Source organism: Leptidea sinapis, chromosome 9 (assembly GCF_905404315.1).
Source record: "Leptidea sinapis chromosome 9, ilLepSina1.1, whole genome shotgun sequence".
Classification (NCBI taxonomy): Eukaryota; Metazoa; Arthropoda; class Insecta; order Lepidoptera; family Pieridae; genus Leptidea; species Leptidea sinapis.
In genome coordinates, this window is record NC_066273.1 from 14,247,888 (window position 1) to 14,262,839 (window position 14,952).

Genomic DNA, 14,952 nt, shown 5'->3' on the forward strand with positions numbered 1-14,952 from the left:
CCTTTGAATCGATCGAGATCTGGTCAGTGCTTCAATATTTTCAGAGCTGCTACATTAATTATCGATATATCGAAGCGTTGAAGTGTTTATACGAAAACGCCACCATGTCAGTCCCTCTCCAAAATCAGTTCTCGAATCCTATCCGACTGTAATGACATCGGTCAAAACTGTTCATCGCTGCGTAGGAAGATGTCTTTAAGCATCTGGACTGTAACGGGATGGGTATCAATATCAACGGCAAATACATCACTCACCTTCGATTCGCAGACGATATCGTTATCATGGCAGTGACCATGTAAGACTTAAGCCATATGCTCGATAGCCCCAATATAGCTTCCCACGGAGTAGGTCTCAAAATGAACATGGACAAGACGAAAATCAAGTCTAATGCCCATGTCACGCCCACTCCTGTAACAGTTGGGTACTGTACTCGTGAAATTGTTGACGAGTCTACCTTGGACAAATAATGCGTTGGACAGGTGCAATTTCGGGAAATAGGTCACTCGTCGAATCCAACTCGGATGGGCAGTGTTCGGCAAGCTTCGTTAAATCTTCTAGTCCAAAATACCACAGTGTCCGAAGACGAAAGTTTTTAACTAGTGTGTGTTGCCAGTGATGACATCCGGACCTCAAACATGGTCGCTATGAGCCTTTTGAGGAAGCTCATGGTCGCTTAGAGGGCAATAAAGAGGGCTATACTTGGAGTTTCCCTGCGAGATCGAATCAGAAATGAGGAGATCCGTAGGAGAACCAAATTCACTGACATAGCCCACAAAGTTGCCAAACTAAAGTGGCTGTGAGCAGGCACATAGCTCGACGGACAGTTGGCCGTTGGGGCAGTAAAGTCCTCGAATGGCGGCCACGTACCGGAAGACGTAGTGTTGGCAGGCCCCCCACAAGATGGACAGACGATCGGATCAAATTCACCGGAATAGGTTGGATGAGGGCAACGCAGGACCCATCGTCATGAGGATCTCTGCGGGAGGCCTTTGTCCAGCTGTGGACGTCTTCCAGCTGAAATGATGATTGAAATGAAAAAAGTTCAAAATTAAAAATTTCCAAAATTTTAGCTCTGGAAAGGACAAACTGTACATTTTGCAATACAAGTATAAAATATAATACAACATGTCAAGACAAACAATAAAGAACAGTGAAAAAGCAAAAAAATATGAATAATTTGATTTAAATCAGCAAACTGATTGATTTTTATCATCAAATTTAGTACAGACAGCAAAAACGGAAGACTTTTTTTATAAAAAAAAAATCAAATTCAATTGTCATTTGTCAACTCCACTCACAGAATATAGGCAAACTTCTAAAATATAAGTTCTAAAGTCAAAACTTCTAACCCTAAAAGCTATTGCCCAAGTCCCAATTAATAATATTATTATAAATGTTATAATAATATTACTTATACCTAGTTAAATTTATTTTCAAATATTGTGAACCTACATACACAAGTTGCTTTAGCAAACATTTGAATTATTTTTCCTCATAGAGTTGAGTTTTCGAAGTTTTAGCAGTCATGACTCAAGTGATTATTTTTTTTCAATTTAATGAGTAGATGTGGAATCATGGAATGTATACATATCTTGCATATCATCTGTTTGTAAACAATATTACTTCATATCTTTAGTATTGATTGTAAATGTAAGTCTTACAACATATTCTAATTTTAATTCTTTACATAACATTGTAACTTTGAAGTTTTGTTTGTGATATCTTTGGCTAATTAATTAGTCATAGGGAAAAACATTGACTTCTTTTATTGCAATAAATTCTCTTCATTGGTAACCACCAATTTCTCTTGATTTGTATTATCCCATCAGTCTTAAGTTCATCTTTGAAGTTTATATACATACAAGACTGGTGGCTAAAACAGAAAGTAAAAACAACAATCACTAAATGCTATTGATGAATTGAGGTCACAAGAGCTTGAAATGCCTTGTTTAAAGTCCTTCAAAACTACACAATATTTTTAAAATTGAAAATGTTACTACCTTTTCCAAACATCTTCTAACTTTAGTTTAGCAATCTTTTGAGAAATTGCAGTGGTATAGTAAAAAAAAATGTTTATGTTATAACTAGCCACACTTTGCTGTGGGTCAATCTTACAGCTTAAGGAAAATATGTGCAATAGCCAATAAATAAAATAATTTTGCCCGGATCAATGGTATCCAATAAACAAGAACCTATTAAATTATCATTAAAAATATCCACACCAAATGGTCATAGTCACAACCCAATAATATGTGCCTTAGAATTATTATATATATTGCCCAGTAATGTTCCTGTTAGAAAAGTGATTTTCATTTAATATAAAAACAATAATTATGGCAGTAAACATACACTTTGATTTCTTTTAATAAATACACCAATTAAATGCTGAATTTAGAATATCACAATAATTAATTTATAAAATATTGTTATTTTGTACTAGGTGTCAGCTATTTCAATGTTTTACTTTCTGTACTTGTTTTCTGATTTTAGTTTAAATTTTACACCATATTTTCCTTAGTATGATAATACTTATTACAATTAGTTTCTTCAAGTACTCTCAGTTAAGTTTTTAATTTGTTATGTTATTTAATTTCAGGGAATTGAGAAAAAAATTATAAATTTAATACAATAATTATGTATATCACAAGGGATTTGGATTATACAACAAAGAAGATATTCATATAGGTAAGTAAACATATTGAATAATACTCGTACCATAATATTATGGTGTTAATAGCTGTGGGTGAGTGTTGCAAAAAAAAATACTGTTGCTTTAGTAGTCCCTCACTGTGGTTATTCTAATAACAATCTACAAACAAATTGTATGCCCTGTACAGACAATTGGCTATACAGTTTTGTAATTTAATTTGCACTACAAAATTTTAGTGCAGTATATACTTCTCCCACACCTTATTTGTAATTAGTAGTACATACAAGTATAGTAGAAGCCTCACCTGTCTGCTACAATGTACTTAAAGTTGAACAGTAACCAAGTCAGTAATATTAGTATACAGTCATACAGTAGTATAATACAGATTTTTGTAATAACCGCCCATTGTTGCAGGATGTTCAGCTGATGGTAATTGATACACCCTGCCAATTACAATGCAATGCCACAAAGGATTCTTGAAAAGCCCAAAAATTCTGAGTGGCACTTCAATTGCGCTTGTCACCTTGAGACATAAGATGTTAAGTCTAATTTGACCAGTAATTTCACTAGCTACGGCACCCTTCAGACCGAAACACAATAATGTTTACACATTACCGCTTCACAGCAGAAATAGGCGCTGTTGTTGTATCTATAATCTAGCTGGCATCCTGTGCAATGAAGCCTCCCACTGTTAATATAGTTTAATAGTAAAATAAAATTTTACTTAAGTGGTAGAAGCCAGGAAAGCCAACATGTCTGGGCAAGGCTAATGGTGATATATAATCTTCGCCTACCGCCTTTAAGACAGGTGTGATTGTGCGCATCAAACGGGCATCTTGAAAACACTGATCTAGAAAATTGCACCTGTTGAATCTTAACTGAAAACGAACTCAGCAATTGCCCATATTACTATTGCAATAATAATATATATATTATATAGCTTTAGTTTTATATACATAATATATAAAATTTGCTAGGATAACATATTTTAAATAAAAAAGGAGTTATTAAAAATACTTTTATTTTTTTATTCTCTTGATTTCTTATGCATTTCTGACACATAATAAGAGAACTTATACTGATTATTTGAGAAAATAGCTATGTAATAATAAAATTGCCATAGTGTTAGTATATTTACCTTTTTGAGCAAATTATATAAGCTATTTTGTTAATGCATATATTTATTTAAAAAAAAATTGTAGCAGTCTATATCAAATGCAGTTAACATGGTTAATCAAAGTGTTATTATTATACTTTTATTGGTAAAGATCATGTTCCTTATTGGTACAGACTACTTAAAGATATAGAATAAAAGTGATAAATCAAATCAAAATCACTTTATTCATTTAGGTCAAATATGAATTAGGCACTTATGAATGTCAATAGTTATAAATTTTACCAATTACCATGATGCAGTTAACATGGTAAATCTACTTGTATATTTTTATCAAATTCCTTATTGATACTGAATACTTAAAGATAAAGTATGACAATAATAAATTAAATCAAATCAAAATTACTTTATTTATTTAGGTCAAATAGATGGGCACTATGAGTGACAAAAGTTGTACTTTTTACCATTTACTACCAATTTGTAATGATGCAACAAAAATACTCTAAACATCAAAAAATTAATGACTTACATAAGTAAGTTAAAAAAATAAATGTCAATTATTAAAAACATCACAGTATGAAAGTTATGTTATAAGACTAATTATTCATTAAATTTTACTTTATCAGCTTAAGTAAGATTGCAAGTGACCTATTACAGAAAGGGTTCATTCATGTAGCTGTGCAATGTATGAATTTAGAAATAATTATCTCTTTTGCTCCCATTTATGCAGTTTTTTTATCAACTTTACTTCCATAAACTCTTGTTTTTTTTAAATAAAACATTGAAAAGTGTATAAAGCAATCCTTTGGATAGAATTACTTTAATGGGTATATTGTTTTGGTCCACTCAATTCGCAGAGGTTTCAAATATAAGTAATTCCATAAGTACATTAGGAAGTGATTTTTGCTACATATAAACTAATTCTTAGTACAACACATGAAAAATAATTTTAATACAGTTAAAAACTATCAACAAACTTGTCCAAGTGATAAAATGAGCTAAGATGGACGAGGTTTGCAAGTTAATCGACAAATGTAAATAAAGCGCGTTCATGTTGTGATGTAACAACATTATACAACGAAATCGAGAGTTGCATTCGTTTAGTGCGAAAATGCTCTTTATTATGCTGCACTCGGTTCCATTCAGCTGCCGCGCCAGGCGGAGGCGGCCGTGACAAACGACAGCGCGCGCGGGCCGGGGGGCGGGGGACACGTTGGAAAAGTGGGTCGCTCACGATGTGTTGTCAAGTTCAAGGCCACGCGGAGAGGGACGGGGCTTCTGAGAGCTCATAGATAGATGGCGTTGCGTGATACGAAAAATTTTGCGAACGGGGTTGAGGTGGGCGCAGGGGAGAGGCGCGGGAACGAAATTTCGGTGCAACACACGACACGATTCTGCACTCGTGTGTCGAACGTCGCGACGCACAGTACTCTAGCGGGGCCGGACGCGGTAGTCCCAAATTACAAATACCTAAATCGGCACAATCGTCCCGACATGGAGTGGATGGAAATGGACGATGTGGTGCGTACAATTTTCCCTTTTTTAATCATATTATTTCAGGACGTTACATGTTACACGGATACATTAGTTAGTGTTTATATTTTTTATGAAATATCTAGTCTTGACCTATCCTAACATTTTATCAGTGAACAAAACTGTAGTGTTCTTATCATATTTGAATAAATGTTGGCATATAATATTTGATATCACTAATTATAATCCTTAACATTTACATGACATAGAAATGATTAATACTTTTATTCGACTGTAGAGAATGAGGTTAGAAGGTAAAGCAAAGTCTTATCGTTTTAATAAAATAAACAATTGTGTAAATTGTTCAGCAATTTGTTGCGGTCTAATAACGCTTTCAATTTCCAACCTATTACGTTGTCGAACGTAGCCTTCACATGCGTGCCGGAAGTCCATAGTTCAGCAAATATATTTTTATAAAAATTCTAAATATATCATGGACTATTTATCGGAGTATGCATATAGGAAATAGTTGTAAAATATTAAGTAATAAATATCTAGAAACACGGTGTTACACGTGAAAACACGGAAAGCGTACCTGACCTGCCGCAACGCGCTGTGATCGATCGTAATTCGTAGCCGGCCGGCGTCTAGGTGTTGCGAGTTGAGACTTCCCTAACGGTCCTCACTCCTATTTCACGCATTCACGCCTATTTGTTTAGACTGCCAAACTTATGATTTCTTTATACTCGGCTCGAATTTGACGGACAAAAATAGTTGTAAATTTGTTTTGAATCGATAAATGGAACGCAGAGAATAACGTCATTCTATGAAGAAAATTTGAATAGTGATGTGTGTGTTTTTTCAAATTTGAACAGTACGTACTATTAACTATGATTATTAATTTACTTTTGACATAAAATAGATAACTAATAGCATATAATAGCTTTTGGGTCACTATTATTGTATCACCGTTCTTTTTTTTTCCAAGTGGGTTTTGCCCCACACCAAATGCCTCCACGCTCACACACAAAATGTCAACCATATTAAATGAAAGAAATTAAGATATAGGATGGATTACAAAAAATATCTCATGGACACATCACGGACTAGTAAATAAAGAAGGACTCCGCGCCGTGATATTAGCAAGTGAAGCACCTTTATGCTAGTGTGTGTGCGGTTACGGCGTATACCAGTTACACAATTTTTTCTCCCTTAAATAATCATATCAATAAATACCTTTATAGTATTGTTTTTACACTTTTTCACAACGCACGACGGCATTTTTAAAATATTTTATTGCGACGCAAACTGATCTGTCACAGACTATGGCAAATCTTATAATGGCGGCCGATCAGCTTGTATTAGTTTACACTAATACTTAGTTACATTACATTAGTTTACACTAATACCCCACGCCTACACTTGCGTGTAGGCGTGGGGCTATGTACTTCCACGTTTACCGGCTTGTTTTGGTGCCTCACTGTTATTTAAGGTGACACGGAGTCCTTATGTTTTTACTCGTCCGTGAGACACATTAATGCTACAAACTAAGTTGTTGTTTTTTTTAAATCCTTCTTTATTACTTTCAACACTATCATATTCTGTATTGAAGTTTTGTTGATATATTTATTGCACATGAGCTTACAAACATCTCCAAAATCCATCATCTTTAATAATCTTTTTATCGGCGTTTATTTAAACAGGTTTCATAGCGAGATTGATGAGTTAGGGAGGGGTATGGTGTTGCATTCTTTAAAATGTCATGTTCAATAGTTAAATATTGTTTATCTTTTAATTATTAATATTAATTACGATCGCGTGTTATTTTATGAGAAAACATGTAGTCTAACTCCATACTAAATTGCATCAAAATTCAGCGGGCTTTGATCGGATATTGAACTCGGATTATGTGTTAACATTATTGATATAAACGTGCTCTAGTCATGCGAGTGAATAAAGAAAACCCCGATTTAGGTGTTAAAAAGCCCTAAAAGTGTATCAGACAGACAGCGGTTATATCACAGTATAACCCTGAGTTTTCCTGACAAAATTCAGATTTGAAGGTGGATTATGAAATTCATATTAGATTTCATAAGTGCGATCTTTCGCCTTATCGAAATTGCTCTTAAATCACTCAGATGATTCGAAAAATACATTTTCAGTGACATCCCGTTCTGTTGCTATGCAACTCAATCAAAAGAATGATATTTCTTTATTTTTAGTTACACTGTTAAGTATGTCTATTTTAATTATTATTATATATTTATTTTGTCTTCTATCTAATCTGAATTGCATTTGAAATATCATTTAAATGCAATGGCCTTGATGTCTTTATTTATCGTATAGCAGGTTTTTGCCCAACACAATTTACAAACATCCGAATTTCAACCTTATGTCGGATCACGAAAATCTTTGTGTTTACGTAATGATAACATTTAGGTCTGTTTCTACTAGTGTTCCAAGGATCATGTGTGGCTATTGTGACTAAGACTGATATCTATAGAGCGTACTTACGACTTTGCTCAAGACTTTACTTAAGGCGAAGAGTAAGCAGAAAACACGCAAACATGATGTTTTTAGACAAGTTTTGTGGTGAAAATATGGCATTACGAGCTATGAACACTATTTAATCCTGTTACACATATCCTTTAGTCTTATTTGTAGGTTGCTAATGCTTGCTCTTGGTTATAGTTAAAACTGCCGAGCCTTTTTGAACTACCACTTTTCTTTGAAGTTAAACAAGTTTTTTGGCATGGCGGGACGCATTTTTTGGTACTTCTCTCCGAAAAGTTATTCTTATAGCTTGTAATTTTTTGTGTAGGTTCATTTATTCAGATTTCCACGCAAGAATTTTGAAAATATTGGCTTTGTTACATAGATGGCGGGCCAGCAGCTGTGAACTCATATCGCTCAAGGTCGCTGGCATTTAGTGTCGCCTTAAGTAAAACTTAGCTGAGTGTGATAAAACGCGAACTTGACTTTTCCATTGGGCTGTCTTAGCTTACGCTCAGCACACTGACGTCTACTATATACCACTGGACCGGCGGCTGTCAGAGTGCTTTTGTGCCTGATTGATATTCGCCATTTTGGCGCTGTTGGCCATGTAGCGACAGTCTGCAGTACTAAAACTAGTAAGGACAACCTCAGCAAACATCGATAGATGGTGTGGAAACTATTTACAAAAAAATTGTCTATTTTATTTGTTACATCGATTCTTGAAGTATATTAACACGGAAAACGAACGAAATTAATTCGAAATACAAAAATACTTCAGAGTAGGTAATGTACGTTCCTTCGCAGCCATTTGTATTATACGTCAAAATTAGTTCTCTGGACCCTCGCGAATGGAACAGCCTGTCCAGTGGTATGTATATATATATCCAGGTCAGTGGCTCAGCATAATTTCAGCTGTCAAATGACTACAAAAACAAAATCAAAGATTCAACTAAGCTAAGTTTTACGTAAGTAAAGTCTGAGCATAGTCTAAGTACGCTCTATAGATCTCAGCCTAAATCTAGACTCCGTTCCTTGTTTGCTTTTTCTGTCTTTGTCCAGTTAAGTAATACTTTAAACAATATTCGAACTGTTTGCTCATATAATTAAAACTTTTTGCACCGTGGAAATATTTAGCGGCGTTATCGTCACTAGCCTAGGTCATAAACATATGTTGTCACGTTTACAGCGATAATACTTTAATATTAGATACCTGTGTCATTATGTATAGCACTGTACCGTGATAGCGCGATGAAGGCTGTATTCAGCTAGGTCTGGGATTCGAAGGCCAGACGGCGGGCACAAATAAAAAAGCGACCTGTCTTGGTCTTACATCATTGTGAGTCGACTGGGGAAGTCGGACCGCGCCGCCCATAAATTACAGACTGCCGAATAGTGTTACTCATGTACTGTTTTATTAATAAATAAATAGTTTATAGGTACCACAACGGCGCCTATTTTTGCCGTGAAGCAGTAATGTGTGGCTAGTGAAATTACTGAGCAAATGAGACTTAACATCTTGTCTCTAGGTGACGAGCGCAACTGTAGTGCCGTTCAGAATCTTTGTGTTTTTTTTAAGAATCCTCAGCACTGCATTGTAATAGGCAAGGCGTATCAATTACCATCAGATGAACGTCTTGATCGTCTCGTCCTTTATTTTCATAAAAAAAACGCAATGTAAAGTTACTCCACGTTTAAAATAACTTCTCCCTGTCATGTAATTCTATTGTGGCAAAGAAAAGAACGGCCTTACAAATAAATTTGACATAAAGTTATACACTCAGTGACCAGTGTAAACCAAGAATATGCAAAATATTTTTTAATTTAATTTTTTTTTTAAGATTTAATAACATTTCCCGCGTTTATTTGCAAGGCTGCTTGACATTCGGAAAACTTCAGGATTATCATTGTATTGACAGTGTTGACAACGATACAGTCAATATTTTGCATATTCTTGGTTTATTCTCAGGTATAACTCTATACTAGGTTTATTTGAAAGGCCGAAAAAGTTTTAATTTGGAATAATTTTAGTTCGCGTTTATTAATAAGACATATAGAGTCGAAAGCGAAGGAAATAAACTAAAGAGACTTAAATAATGTAATTGAACAACAAAATAAAACAGATGATAAAATACAGATAACCTGTAGTAAAATCAACATAAATGGGTCAAATATTCTTGGAGAATGTTTTTAAAAACAGTAGAATGGTTTACGGGTAGAGGAGGGATTCGGACCTTGAGTTTTAAAGGCAAATAGAGATATGTTTTTTTTTTGCGATTTATTTGGAAAAATGTATAAACATACATTGTTATGTACGCTTAGATCATGTATACGTCTTGATAGATAGACTGTGACAGCTGTGAAAACGTCGAAAATAATTGAGGTTGACAGTTAACCTCTATTTTGAGCAATGCACGCACACCAACATAAATCGACATACAAATCGCGAGTGTGTGACGTAGTCCTATCACCGACACTAAAGTAATGGACTTGGCCTGTTTTGATCTGTTGTCTAGCAGCAAGAGGCTCGAGCATTACCTTGACTTGGCAGTACCTGAATCCTACATCGGTTTAAAAATATTCTAAATATTTTCACAGCTGTGATAAAAGAACTTAGATATTTTACTCTTTGTACTGTACTACTGTTGTTAATATTAAGTGGTAGATAGGGTTGTCAAGGTTTTCTAGAAAAAGTGAAGTATTTATAATTCATAGAGGTTGAATGATTAATATTTTTTTTATGGAAAAAGGAGGACAAGCGAGCGTACGGGTAACCTGGTGCTAAGTAATCACTACCGCCGACATTCTCTTGCAACACCAGAGGAATCACAAGAGCATTGCCGGCCTTTAAGAAAGGTGAACGCTCTTTTTCTGAAGGTACCCAGTATCGTCCCGGAAACACCGCACAAGGAAGTTCATTCCACAGCTTTAAAGTACGTGGAAGAAAGCTCCTTGAAAATCGCACTCTGGAGGACCGCCGTAATAGTAGAGATTAATAAAACAGAGTATTGGTTATTGTGATTTTTTAAAATGTATTTATTCTACACAATAACTTGCCAAATTTTACATTATATTACGTCGTGACTGATTCTGTCTGCTTGCAGAAACGGTCGAGTTCGATGGTATGGTAGTATGGTATACATTATTATCTTTGTTTAAATCACATAATATTTTTTTTTGTTTTGTGTGATCGCTGGCATGGACTCTGTTATTGTCAGATTATAAACTTTCTTGAAAATGAGTACAAAACTATTTTAGAGCACGTTTGACAACCCTAGGTACCTAGTAGATAGTTTATTGCAAGTATATTTATCATTAGTCGACGCGATAGCATGTCACGGTTCATGAGTTGAGATAGCTTTGGTCATGGTTGTCCATAGATTAAACTTCCTGAATTAGATTTGTCACAGTAATATGAATGTTTTGCACATGTGCATTAGATACCATATTTCGTCTTGGTCTCTGACATTGTAAGTGGTTTTCTCTTTAACAGTCTTCAAGAGTGATTAATGAACCCACACGTGTTTTGATTGTAACACTACTTAATTGTATACATTGTTATTCTAGAAGTTGCATTTAATTGCGTTATCTGGGGAAATCTTTGGATGATATTATTTCCGTTAGAGTTGACGCTACAGCAACTGTCAGATGTTGCAAAAGATAAGATTAAGACACGTTCACACGTTGAAATCGTCACCTTTTTGCTCTTAATGGTGATTTTCATTATTATAACACAGGAAATAAGGGATTGCTTGTAGCTAATTCTAGTAGGCTTCATAAGATACATAATAGCTTTATGGGTAAATGTATACATTTTTAAAAAAAGTCCCAGCCACTGTTCAGGCATTATCTATAAATAAATTTAAATGTTTTATTAAAAAATGGCTCTGTCGTAAATCCAACTACTCCAAGTTACTAGATTATGATTATTTTATAGCAATAGCAATGACAGTACAATATTGTATATTTCATTTAAAAGAGCGCAAAAATATAATGCTGGGAGAGTTTCTTGCGCAGTTTATTCTCTCTCAGAGCGACATTTGTTTCTAAAGCGGTTGTAGTATCTAGTATATTAGAAATGACATCAAAAAGAATTCTAGAGGAGTCAATTTTGTGACAATTTGCCTTTTATGCCTTTATAATGTAGACTTGTCAATGTCATATTCTTAGTTAATTAGTGCCAGCTGTGAATACGTCGAAAAAAATAGCGGCGAACTGTTAACCTCCAAAACATACCTACGTATCGCTAGTGTAAGATGCAGCTTGTCATGCACACTAAATAATTAAACCTGTCCTGTTTTTATCGGTTGTCTAACAGCAAGAGACTATATAGACGTATAAATTATGTAAGATTATATACATTGTAATTTATAGATAATGATATTAGTTGCAATTAATTGAGTTTTCTGAAGAGATTTCTGAATAATATGTTTTCCGTTAAAGTTGACGGTGCAACAACTGACAGATTTTGCATAAGATAATGTAGACTTGTCAATGTCAGGTAGCGATAATTGAAGTTACACTTCTTTAGGCGCGTTACGAAAAAACTATGAGAGTGAAATTATAAGATGCGCGCGCATCACTTTAACACAAACGTAACAGGTTGAAGTTGGCTGCTAAAATTTTTTGACGTTAGCGTCATTCTTTTTTTTTTGTTTTATCGTCCATTATTAGGACAGGCAAAGGGTTCAAGCACATACATACATGTTCATTATGCAATAATTAATTGTCAAACCCATCTTTATTTTTTACAAAATTGTTCTTTCCATAAACGTAGAATAGCACAAGGAATTAATCGTTTTAATGATTTTCGCCAGGCCAAAGAAGTATAACTTCTTGCGTGCATATATAAGTACACACACTCTTTTTAGTACAGTCTGGAAATCTGAATTTAATAGTAAAGTAAATGATAGTCTGCTAGTGTCTGAGTCAGTAGACTATAGTATGATATGTGAAGGGGTATGGAGAGGGGCGATCGAGCGGGAAATTTGGCAGTTGGCCTTGACAATGAACCGGCGGCGCGCACACAAAGCCCTCGTTTATTTCACACACACACACTGAAACCGCTGCTATTCCTCGAACGGCCTCTCCCACACAATAATAATTTTTGTAGGGATGCCATGATACTTGCGTCGCGCTCGTATTTCGAAATAAGAATTAATCTGGTAATATAAACAATTTGTTATTTTTAAAAGTGATAACCCTCGCTTCTGGGATTGAAAAGAGATCATACAAATTAAATATGTAACAAAAATTTTTGAGCGATTTGGACTCGAACCCCCGACTTTTCGGGTTTTCTCCGAGCGCTCTTTCCAACTGAGCAACAGTTCGAGTACGCATGGGTCGTAAATTTTCGTACATCGTACCATCCATCCTAGCCAGGTTGTGGCTCCATCTTCAGGATCTACTTAACAGTTGATAACCTGCTCAACCCCAATACTTGCATATTAGGAAATTGACTTGAGATGTCGCTTTTTCAACTCTAAACAGCTTGGACAATTTGGCTCGGACAGAACCCGAGAGATCGCGGGTGCGAATCATGCGGCCATAAGTTTTGGTTACAAATTTAATTTGTATAATCTGGTAATGTTAAATATTCGTTCAGATGGACCTCTCAGGGCCGATCTCATCCGGTGACGTATTTTCTTCTACTTCTCTGCAATGTAGTCAGCATATACACAGAAGCAAGCAATGACGTGCTACAGATACAGATCTGTAGTAGTTCTGAGTTGCGAGCTGAATGCTCTTGATCCTAGTTTCACTAGTTCCTCCCAATCTCATCAACCCTATCTTGAAAGCTAAGAGAATCTTATTTTATTTATAACCTAGGTCCTAAACAATCATTAAGAGAAAAATTTAAAGAAATTAACATTTTGACTGTTGCATCTCAATATATTCTTGTTAATGTTTTATATGTTCATAGGCACATTGAGGAATTTTCTAGAAACTGTGAAAGATAGATAGAAACATAAACTAGTTACTGTTTATTAGGTTTAATAGTATTTTTAGGTTAATACTGTATATTTAGTTTTATTGTAAGTAGTATAGTTAGTATTATAGATATTTTTGTTAGTATTATCTTTGCACGAGAGTTGCGACAAACTACTTGGCAGACTGTACTCATGAAATTTGTAAAGGCTACTGCAATAAATGAGTTAAAAAAACAGTTATGCCTACTACTAGGTTAAGTCGAGTTAGTAAGTCTTTTGATCCCAGAAAATGTACAAAACAATTAACAAATGCGTTACGTAATTTTAAAGAATTGTTAAAAACGTTTCCTAATATATAATTTTCCTAATGACACCACAGACTGAGATTGAAGCGAACACCCTCATGCTCTTGAATTTATAATGTTTATTGTACAATATCACATTGTAATCCTTATTTATATAAAAAAAAGCCCGCTGAGTTTCTTGCGACCGTTCTTTTCAGGTCAGGGTCAGTCTATTTTAGGTCAGGGGTAGTTTTTGACGTTCAAAAAGTGATTTTGAATCCTATTTTGAATAGAAATGTTTGAATTTGAATTTGTAACCTTCTTGGTACACTTTATTCTTCACTTCTACATTCACACACCTACATTGATTTATGCCTGATCGACGGATTCAGCTCAAGAAGTAATACCTTGTTATATCTCGTTTACTGACGTGTTAGTTTTAATTAATATGGTGTCAGTAGACGTTATAATATCGATGGGTGATTCCGCCAGGTGTATTTTCGTATCAAAGGTAGGTGCGAAGTCAAGAACACCTGGGTGATAACTCCATTAGTCCGTAATTGCACTCAGAATTTTTAGGTTTTTCAAGAATCCTGAGCGACACTGCATTGGCAGGGCAGGGCGTATCGATCACCATCAGCTGAACGTTCTGCTCGTCTCGTCCCTTATTGTCTTAAAAAAAATATACCTAATCATAAATGTTAAACTTTTCGGTAATCACTGGGGTGGTCATACACACGGTTCCCAGTGAGAGCCAATCAAAGGAATTAAATTCAAAGACATAGAAAGTACGACTTCAAACGAAAGACATAGTATAAAAGCACACACCACCTTCTCTTTTACTCTCTTGCTTCTTTCTTTCCTTCTGTAGCGCGTGGGTCCTCCCTCACACGCGGGATCGTTGCATAATAAAACAATGTTACTTCTCGGATACTTCTATATATATTCACATTCACTTTCTATTAAATATCTAATATATAAATTCTCATGTCAACGGTGTACTTAATT

General features: G+C 34.9%; 1 protein-coding gene across 5 annotated transcripts in view; it reads left to right on the forward strand.

Annotated features, from left to right (window-relative positions):
* Positions 1–1,332: 1,332 nt before the first annotated feature.
* The window catches only part of LOC126965902 (steroid hormone receptor ERR1), a 77,793-nt gene continuing 64,173 nt past the window's right edge, over positions 1,333–14,952 (forward strand). For 2 of the 5 annotated variants that reach the window (XM_050809675.1, XM_050809676.1), the window contains exon 1: positions 4,949–5,285. In XM_050809675.1, the coding sequence (XP_050665632.1) occupies positions 5,061–5,285 (225 nt within the window). In that variant the 5' untranslated portion in view covers positions 4,949–5,060. Of the gene's footprint in view, positions 1,651–2,596; positions 2,686–4,943; positions 5,286–14,952 lie in introns of those variants that run through there. The other 3 variants (XM_050809677.1, XM_050809673.1, XM_050809674.1) reach the window with 3 other exon arrangements.